The following is a 9,887-nucleotide window of genomic DNA, read 5'->3' as shown; positions in this document are numbered from 1 at the left end:
AAGTGTTACCCTAACTTTGAGGTCAGCTTCTTATCTTCTGCAGTTGAAGATAAAGTCAAAGTAAATCAGAGTTTGTCGTTTACCTGCTGAGCACCTTCGAGTGAGTGTTCATCACATTCAGAGCCTCTTTGAAGCTGCCGTTCTGAACAAGGCAAACTATTTTACAGTGGAGGGCCGTCACATCGTCTCTGTTTTCATGCAAAACTGTGGAAGAAAACAAAACACACACGTTGCAAAGCAATGAATAACAAAAAAACACATTTTTCTGAACACAGTAAACTGTAACTTAAGATTTAGCAGCTTAGGTGATTTTGTACCACTCACTGTTGTGGAAAGGTGCAAAGACATCCCAATCAATGTTAATATGCACATTTGTCATTTGTAAAACCTATAGACAGCCATGATGTTGTATCCTGAAGAAGGCATGTTGGTCAGGGAAACTTAGCCCGGTCCGGAGCTCTGTACACAATCTCTTTTTCTAGTTGTTTCTTTTATAAATACATTTTGGAAAATTTTGTAATTGAACGTGTCCTGCGTACTTCATTCATCAAACGAACACGCGAGTTCAAGGACTGGAACTCTTCAGTTGAAAATTCAAAATTAGACGGTTGCATGTCAAAAGTCTTATCACTCCCAAGTCTATGCACTGAACCGTTTTCATCTAGACCAGGATTGATGTGGTCTAGATGGGAAACAATCAAAAGTTTTTTTTTTTGATTAACGCCTATAAAATGAGGGTATCTGAAACTAAATTTTCCACAATCCTCGAATAAGGCAGACCAGATTTACAGGTCAAAATTAAGTGGCTTTAGATCTGGACCTGGTCTGATGTGGGGGAAAGGAGGAGTAAAACAACATTTTATGTTGCCACAAGCACAATAAAGGTTTTACAAATCTAAAAGTTTACCTGACTAATGTCTAGCACCTTTTCATTAAGTAGTACAAAATCGCAGAACTGGGCGTTCAGCACTGAGATTTAAGTTCAGTTTAACAGTAAAATCAAAAGCCAAATTCATTTTGTCACATTCGGGTTAACTTCAGTGTCTGGAAAAAATTATCAACAAAGTCATTTACAGGCATTTCCCCCAGTGCTGCAAACAGCTGACTGAAAGTCTCAACATGTTGATCTGGTGCAGACTTTTCCAAGTCGATGCATAGCAACTGTTTATCTTGATGTGGTCTAGTCAGAAAAAAATCCTAAAAAGTGCCTTTTTTTTGGATTAACACCTATGAAATGAAAGTATCACAGATCTGAAACTAAGTTTTACACAAACCTCATTTTCCCTTGGATTGTGTGGACCAGATTTACAGGTCAAAATTTGGGTGGCCATTAAATCTGGACCTCATCTGATGTGGGGGGAAGGAGGAGTAAAATATTATTTGTTTGTGTTGTCACAAGAACAGTAAGGCTTTATAAATCTAAAAAAGGGACTTCAAAGAGTCTTTACCTGACCTATGTAACCCCTTTTTCAATCAGTGGTACAAAAACGCAGAACCAGTCGCTCAGCACTGAGATTTAAATTCAGTTGAACAGTCAAATCGAAAGCCAACTTCATTTTGTCACATTAACAGAAACAGGTTAACTTCAGTTTCTGGAAAAATGTCAATAAAGAAAGAGTCGTTTACACGTTTCTACCACAGTGCAAACAGCTGGCTGAGCCGATACACGGCTACACGGCTACAGGGACACGTCAGTCATCAGGGGGAGGACGGCACGTTTCTGGAGCGAAATATCATCTAATTAAATCAAATAAAACATCAAAAACCTATCCTGAATTATAGCCACGCCCTATATGTGCACTATTATGAACAATAGTTTGATAAACAAATGTCTGGTTGATGTTTGTGACGTCTGACAAGCAGCTGTCTAACGGGCGTTAGCTTAGCCACATGCTAACAGCTAGCAGCTAGCCGGAGCCCCGGGGAGAAGAGAGGCCCCGTCCGCCCGCTGGTTAAACCGCGGCTCCGGCTCTGTTTGACGGTAACGCTAACAAGACATGCTCCCTTACTTTTTGTCAGAGCTTTCAGGGCTCTTGTGAAATCTCCATTCTGCCCACAGCGGTTCACTTCGGTCCACAGCGAAGCCACGGACGCCCCTCCGCTCGCCATCTTGGCTGAATGGATGGATCCTGTCCGATCGGCGGAAGAAGAAGAAGGTAAACACACCCGGGTTAAAGGTGTACAGAAATGGCCGTTTGTCCCGTTTGTCGCGCCGAGTTGTCACGAGCTGCAACACGAGTTTACCCGAGTAAGGAAAATGAATTTGATTGGTCGTTTTCGAGCGGGCGGGATATTCAAAGTTTGGGGCGAGCCCGAGCTCCGTGTGTGTGTGCGTGTCTCAGACGTTTGAATGACGGATTACGGATCCAATATCAGTGGCTGGTGAATCGTGTACAGGCTGACGTATAATCCGTGCGCCTGCATTATCCGATGCCAAAAAAAAAACTACACTAAAATACACACTTTCATCCCGGATTTACTCAAAAATAGAATTTTGCACAAAGTTTGGCCTACATCGTCTGATAGATGAGTTATTACACTAATTTTATGACCCAGAGTGGGCTCAAATTCAATTTTCTTTTCTGTACACCTTTAACGAGAGTTTTTTTTTTTTTTTTTTTTTAATTTTAAACTAAATTAAAATATAAAAAAACAATTGTCTGTGATCATCCACGACATTGTACTAATTTGAATGAAAAGTTAAGAATTTCCAAATAAATGTTTTTAGAGAGCAGTGGCGCAGACGAATGATGCATTCACAGTCCAATTTAAAAAAAAGGAAAATCTGAGCACCCGTTACAATCGATGCAGACTCTCCACATTATTCAGCAATGTAAAAATAGAGAGATGCCCTACTTTGTGAGCATACCGCTGTAACAGTTTTTTTCTATTCTTTTTTTAATATCATGAAATAAAAAGTAGAGTAAAAAGTAATATTTAATTACATAAGTTAACTTATTGCTATTTCTCTTTATGTATTTGGCAAGCAATATGCTCAACTACATTTGAGATGGAAATACACATAATTCACTGTATCATCATCTATCCATTTTACATTTAATATAATATTAAAATAAAAACAGATAACAGTTCGTAAATTGTAGTAGTCATTTAATTAGTAGTAGTGTGGCAATAGTTACAGAAAATAGCTTTAACGTTATACATTAAACTACTAGTTACCTTGACACAGGAAGAATATCAAATGGTGTATTTTGTACAACATAATTAACACTAACATTATTACTAGTAGTAACCTATGGTAGTAACAGTGTGTTTCTGTCTGAAGAGGTTGTAATTACGACTTTCCCGGTAGCACCTGAAGGCAGCGGGGCTGTTGGTGGTTCGGAGTCGGACTCGGGCTGTGTGAACCGGGGAGGGGGCCGCTCACTCACTGTTGTCATACATCCACCACGGCTGTGAGGCGAGCTTTTGTCCAGGAGAAATGGCCGGGATTAAAGGTTAGCACTTAACACTTTTATTTTGTTTGCATAATTTTTTTTAACAAAGCGTCCAAATACAATTTAATTTAAAATATCCCAGATTTTAACGGTCGCGTTTTTACCACGTCCAGCGCGAGTGAGCGAGCGAGCCAACGGGCCAACAGAACCGTTAGCATTAGCTCATTAACTTGCAGTATTTTGACCAGCAGCTCTATCAACACAAGTACACACATATTCAATTTACTCGGACAACATTAAACTTTGTGTGATTAGACCGTATTTAACGTGATTCCCGTTCAGTAGCGTCAACAACGTAGTAGTTAGTTATTAACCGTTATAATGCTAACGCCGCCGCTAGCTGCCTGCTGATTGAGATGCTGCGCGTGCTGCAGGTGGATTAAACTGCCGTTATAACGGTCGAGCACGCGGGGTTGTGTCAGTTTTTTAACGTTCCAGTTCGAATCCTCAACGTTCCAGTTCGAATGCTCAATAACAAGGTTCACGCTGTTTATGAAGCTGCTGGTTAACACATGAAACCAGCTGATTCATCACATGGTAGCCACGGTGACCAGAGGGGCCCTGATGCTACTGATGCTGCTGCTGGTGATGATGATGATGATGATGATGGGGCTGTGAAGGGTCTGGTGTAACGTTAGTGTTGTAGAAACCTGGAAAATGGTTAACCAATTGTGCAGTCATGGAAAACACATGGAAAATGGCAAATAAAAGGTCACATGTCCTGGAAAAACTTGAGTTGCCTTGGAAAATAATTGATCACATCCTGACATCAGCTACCAAATAAGTGCCTAGTGATAAAACTAGAGACTTTGACTTAATAGTGTTAAAAGTATTGGCAAGGCAAGGCAATTTTATTTATGTACTCCTTTTTTACAAACGGTTTGTCTCAAAAGGCTTTACACAGCATCATGACAACATCCTCTGCCCTTAGTCCTTCACATCAACTGAGGAAAAACCCCTTAAGAAAACCCTTTTAACAGGGAAAAAGTTGGAGAAACCTCAGGGTGAGCAACAGAGGAGGGATCCCTCACCCAGGACGGGCAGACAGACGCACAATAGATGCTGTATACAGACAAGAAAACAGTTTACAACACAGCATATGGGAAAACATGGACCACGAGCATAGGGTGCTCATCTTTAAGTCAGATTTCTGGGGAATAAACATAGAAACAATCATGTATAAAATAAGGGTCAACTGTTCACTTCAAAGCATGAATGGGATGGGGGATGTATTAGGGTACGGCGTAATAACATGTCTATACCGTAGCAGTTGAAAATGTCCTGGAAAAGTCATGGAAAATGATTTTGTGAGAAGAGTGGGAAACCTGAGACCAAGACAAGACCAAACCAATGCAAGACCATAATGTATTCAGTAGTCGTACTCATAGTAATTATGTGGCTTAAAGAGAACCCTTTTGGTTAAAAAGAGTCTCATATTAATGTGGATGAATCTACATTACCCACAGTTGTTAATGGGTCCATTTTCGATAAATATATCTCATTTTGTCTTTATTGTTATTTTGATATTATTTAGTGGTCGACTCGCCCAGCATTTCCAAGTTTCGGTTGCCCGGACGCTGCCCGACGGGTCATGGGAATAACACCACTGGATCGCTGTTTATGGTCGGAACTACGACGGTATCTGATCGTCTTTGAACCTCCGACTTTCGTTCTTGATTAATGAAAACATTTTGTATTCCTTTTCCACATTTTTGGAAATTCTTTTTTTCCTTTATTCCTTTCGTCCGTCTTGTGCCGAATTTCACAGTGCGCGCGGAGGCTCATGGGAAATGTAGTGTGAAAAACACTTCGCTGTCTGAAACTCCTCATTGTCCCTTTAGTATTTGCATTATTCCTCAGCTTAAAAGAAAATAATTTTCATCATCAAAACTCTGTGTGTCTGTTGCAGCTCTCATCAGCCTGTCCTTTGGAGGGGCCGTTGGCCTCATGTTCCTCATGCTAGGATGTGCCCTCCCTGTGTACGAGTAAGTACCACCACCACCATCCATCGCACACACCAACAAAAACACACACACCATTTGAACCTGTCAGTGTGTGTTTGTGTGTGTACATGTTTGTGTGAAGGACACTGCTCACACTTGGCACTCAGGTGAACCTCGGGTGATCCCATCACAGGTTTAGAGCTTTAAAACCATGTGAACAGTCTCCTGTCCTGTGAAAGATCTGATCCAACATAAATATAATCAATTTCAATAACATTTTCTGTCAGATGTGTGTTTTCCACATTGTTGTCATTCATTCAAAAATCAATAATCTAAAAATAATGCAATATTTAAACACAAAACACTTGACCCGGTTCCATTGAAACGTAAATTCTCTACAGTGAGCAGTAGTGTTGGAATTAGATTAGAAAGGAAATTGTTCTTGGATACAGTGACAGCTATAAAACAATACAACAAGACAGACAAACATCAACAAATTGCAATTTTTAAAGCAGTTTAGATTAGAAATCTGCCTGAGGCGAAGGAGCTGATTCACAAGTTTCATGTTTCCTCATCACAATGTGTGATTTGCAGAGATTTGAGGTGAACTCACTCAGAGACACTTTCCTCCCAGCAGCAAGGGGCCTGTGGAGCTCAAACTTACTTTACTTCTTTTATTGGAGAGGGACATTAACAAAAAAAAATGTAAGGCCAAGATAAGTGGTTGGAATAAACGACCAAAACTAAACAAAATAAATGTATGTAAGATTTTAAAAAATGCAGGTTAATTCAGAACTTCCAATGTCATCAGGGGTAAGAAGGGAAAAGCTGAAAGAGCAAACATGTGGACATCAAAGAGAGATGAAAAAGATGGACATAAAATGAAACTCAACATTTGTCATCATTATCATTTCAAAATGGTGTAACTAAAGATTATAGGTTAAAAAAAGAAGCTTGGTGTCGTGAAATTTGCTGCACGCTACACCACTCGGCTGTAGTTGGATGCAGCTGACTTGCTTATTCAAATCAGCTGTGACATGGTTTTTCAGCCGCTGCATGTGGGGCGATGAGCTCGGCTGAAAGATCTGGCTCTTGTAATCTAATCTCATTTTGCTCTCAGCCATTATCGGGAAACTAAATGACAGCGTCTGGGAGAGGAAGGAAGAAGGCAGCTAGAAAAGCAATAAGTGATTGATAATATCAGCCACTTTCAGCTTTTTATCGATAAAGTGGCCACAGGAACTGGAAACATGCTTCAGTAAGTTCACATGTGGGTATTTTCTCACTTTCTTTTTTCCCATCTGTGCAGCAAATACTGGCCTTTGTTCCTCCTCTTCTTCTACATCCTGTCTCCCATCCCGTACTGCATCTCGCGGAGGGTGGTCGACGACACAGACTCGGCCAGTAACGCCTGCAAAGAGCTCGCCATCTTCCTCACGACGGGCATCGTCATCTCAGCCTTCGGCCTGCCCATCGTCTTCGCAAGAGCTGAAGTTGTAAGTCAGATGTGGGCGCAAGTTCATCACAACAACAACAAACAATAGTTTTTTAAGTGAAGGAAGTAAATATTGGGTGTTATTATTATCATCATCATCAATCATCACACGTTATGAAAGAATTCACATTCACAGCATAAAAAAAACTGGAACTTCACGTCTTATTTTGTCACTTTAACCGTCATTTTTCACAACACTAAGCGCCGAGTGTCGGATCAACCTCAAACCTCAAATGTGGCTTTCACTTTCACTGTGCTGGTCACACTCACACATTTATTTCCACTGTGTCTGCTCTTCTTCTGACTCATTGAACATTATGTTTTGTTCTTTAAACCAGAATTGTTTTAAACCTCAGTATCATTCATAATTTAGACACATTGCACTGATGTCCTCCAGATGTATCACATGTAAGTTTCCCTCTTTTACGGATCGATCATCCTAGATATAATCGTAGAGAACATTAGCTGCATTTTAAAATACTTTAAAGCTACAAAATACAAAATTTACTTCCAGTGTTTAACAAAATCAGCCAACAAGATAAATATAAATGACTGTAAATGTAAAACATACAATTTAAAAATCAACTTTGAACTGGAAATATTCTATTTATTTATAAATCAACATCAACATCTTATGTTAGTTATGTTTAAGTGTTGATTTATGATTTCTATTATTGTTAACAATATCTCTATCAGTAATTGTTGTCATCTTCTTTTCTTTTTGCTTTACGATTAATCTATGTTTTTATTTTTTTGTTGTTGCATATTTATTGCCTGCCACATCTCAGTTCTCTTTAGCAAAAAATGAAAAAAATCCAATAAAAAATTATCACAAAAAAACATCTGATGTTAAAGCAGAAGTAAGCGATCCGGTCGTTTTGGCTAATGCTGCGTTCCAGGCAGGCTTTTGAAACCGTAAATTACAGCTTCAAGTCACGACTTACGACTTTGTAGCGTTCGAGGCAACCCACTCCGACCTGTTTTACCTGTGAAAGTCACTATAACGGCCACTCGTAACTTCCGACCCGTGAACTCGTACCAGATCGAACTGGTATGACTTCACAGGTCGAAACACACAGCAACACAACAACACGAGTTACGGGCTGCCTTGAACGCACCATAACGTCTTGTCAGCCGATGGAGTTAGCAGTCCCCGCCCTCGTCATGGATCTATTGGTCCTCGTCCCTACGTCACCACATTCAGGCGCATCCCTTGGCTGCACACACAGCCCTTCATGCCGTTCTCTCTCCTCATTGGATAAAACTTGTAGGATACGAGAAAAGTTTTCTCCTCGGCTCAGAGCAGAGCAGAGTGACTGACAGACCCGTGTTTCGGTCCAAACACTCTATGTAAGTGATTGCTGTCGGAAGATATAACTATTTAAGACTTATATTAACACAAAAATATCGCTTACTTCTGCTTTAAGTTTGCAACATTCATGAATGGAGTCACACACGTACAACTGAACAGCACACGGTCAGTGGGTGAGTGAACTGAAGATGTTCTCAGGCTCACTATCTTTATAGTTCCCAAACACACACCAATAGACAAAATATGACACCTCCGGTGGTTCTGCCTAGCCTCACCACCAGGACACAACAATCCCTTGTAAATTTCCACAGGACACTCTGTCGTGGGAGCCTCTCTGGCTCTCACCCTTTAACCTGTCCTGAGTGAAACTCTCTGCTGTCTGTCTTCACAGGAATTAACTAAGTACCACATATCACAATCATGATTAATATGGGTTATTTTCCATTACAACACCCAGGACACGACCAGTGTTTCCCCTGTGGGTGTAGTTAACGCCGAGTTAAGACATGAATCTGTGAAAACTGTTTTTGTTCGACACCACCGGAGTTTGACCTAAATATTATAAAATGAGCGAGTGAATAATTCATGTTGTTGGTGTTGTTTCCCACAGATCGCCTGGGGGGCGTGTGCGCTCGTGCTAACGGGTAACGTAGTCATCTTCGCCACCATCCTGGGCTTCTTCCTCGTCTTTGGATCCAACGACGACTTCAGTTGGCAGCAGTGGTAAAACAGCAGCGGGACGGAGGGGACGGGACACGGGGAGGGGGGGAGGGGGACCTTAGTCTGAACTGTTTTTATTAGCATTATTATTATTATTATTATTATGGTATTACTGTTTGGTTTCTTGTTGTTGTTATTTATATGATGACCGCCCATCGATAGACTCACACCAAACCAGTGCAATACTTTGTTTTTCTTTCTTTTTTTTTGTTTTTTTTACCGCCTGCATCTGATCGTATGAACCGACACTAGCGGGATCGAAGCTGCTGACTTTCAGTTGGATTTTTTTTTTTTGTCCTCATTTGAAGTTTTGCTCTCTGACCTCTGTTGTTTTCTCCTCCATCTGTGTGTCGGCTTTGATCGATTGATCTCGAGCGTTGTTGTAACCCAGGCGACGGTGAACAACTGCTTGTGTTACCTGTGGAAATACATTGGGATAAAAAGAGAAAAAAAGAAAAAGAAAAATCCAATTGAATGTCTAAGAGGATCTAATCTGACCAAGAGGACAGAGTCAAGGTTGTCTGGCCTCCTTGTTTTTTTGTTTTTTTTGTTGTTTGTTTAGTTTTTCTCCTGTTACTCTGCAAATGATGTGAATAAGCTTTTTTTGTTGTTGTTTCTATACGAGCAGCACACACACACAGCAGGTTGTGTGCGTGTGTGTGTGTGTTTGTCGTCTCCAGCAGAAAACTGAAGGAAAGGCTCTGCGCTCAGATTTCAGCTCCATTTTCATTTGGGCTTTTATCACCGTTAGCCGATAGGATAGAGGTGACAGATGAGATGTCGTCGTCATGTTAAAAAAAAAAAGAAAAGAAAAGAAAAGAAAAATCACTTAAGCTGTGAAACAAGTCCAGAAGATCAATGGTGTGTGTTTGTGAAAGTACTCCAACCACACACACACACACACACACACACACACACACCTTTCAGACCATTTTAAATGTGTAAATGTGATTTAAAAT

General features: G+C 40.5%; 2 protein-coding genes across 3 annotated transcripts in view; one reads left to right on the top strand and one right to left on the bottom strand.

The window, feature by feature from the left end:
* The window catches only part of srp72 (signal recognition particle 72), a 14,381-nt gene extending 12,257 nt beyond the window's left edge, over window positions 1-2,124 (bottom strand). For both annotated transcript variants that reach the window (XM_085789228.1, XM_085789229.1), the window contains exons 1-2: window positions 2,010-2,124; window positions 84-204 (exon numbers count right to left, since the gene is read on the bottom strand). In XM_085789228.1, coding sequence (XP_085645354.1) covers window positions 84-204; window positions 2,010-2,109 — 221 coding nt within the window. In that variant the 5' untranslated portion in view covers window positions 2,110-2,124. The remainder of the gene's footprint in view (window positions 1-83; window positions 205-2,009) is intronic.
* A 1,196-nt stretch (window positions 2,125-3,320) lies between these two features.
* On the top strand, window positions 3,321-9,364 carry LOC146979382 (leptin receptor overlapping transcript-like 1). The gene is made up of 4 exons (XM_085789231.1): window positions 3,321-3,458; window positions 5,368-5,443; window positions 6,711-6,897; window positions 8,819-9,364. Exons 1-4 carry the CDS (start codon window positions 3,443-3,445, stop codon window positions 8,933-8,935), a joined length of 396 nt encoding a protein of 131 aa, XP_085645357.1. The 5' UTR covers window positions 3,321-3,442; the 3' UTR covers window positions 8,936-9,364.
* The last annotated feature ends 523 nt before the right edge of the window (window positions 9,365-9,887 follow it).

Source organism: Trachurus japonicus, chromosome 10 (assembly GCF_045865225.1).
Source record: "Trachurus japonicus isolate A0001 chromosome 10, Traja_1.0".
Lineage (NCBI taxonomy): Eukaryota > Metazoa > Chordata > Actinopteri > Carangiformes > Carangidae > Trachurus > Trachurus japonicus.
Note: the sequence above shows the minus strand (reverse complement) of the source record. Positions and strands in the feature narration are given on the sequence as shown.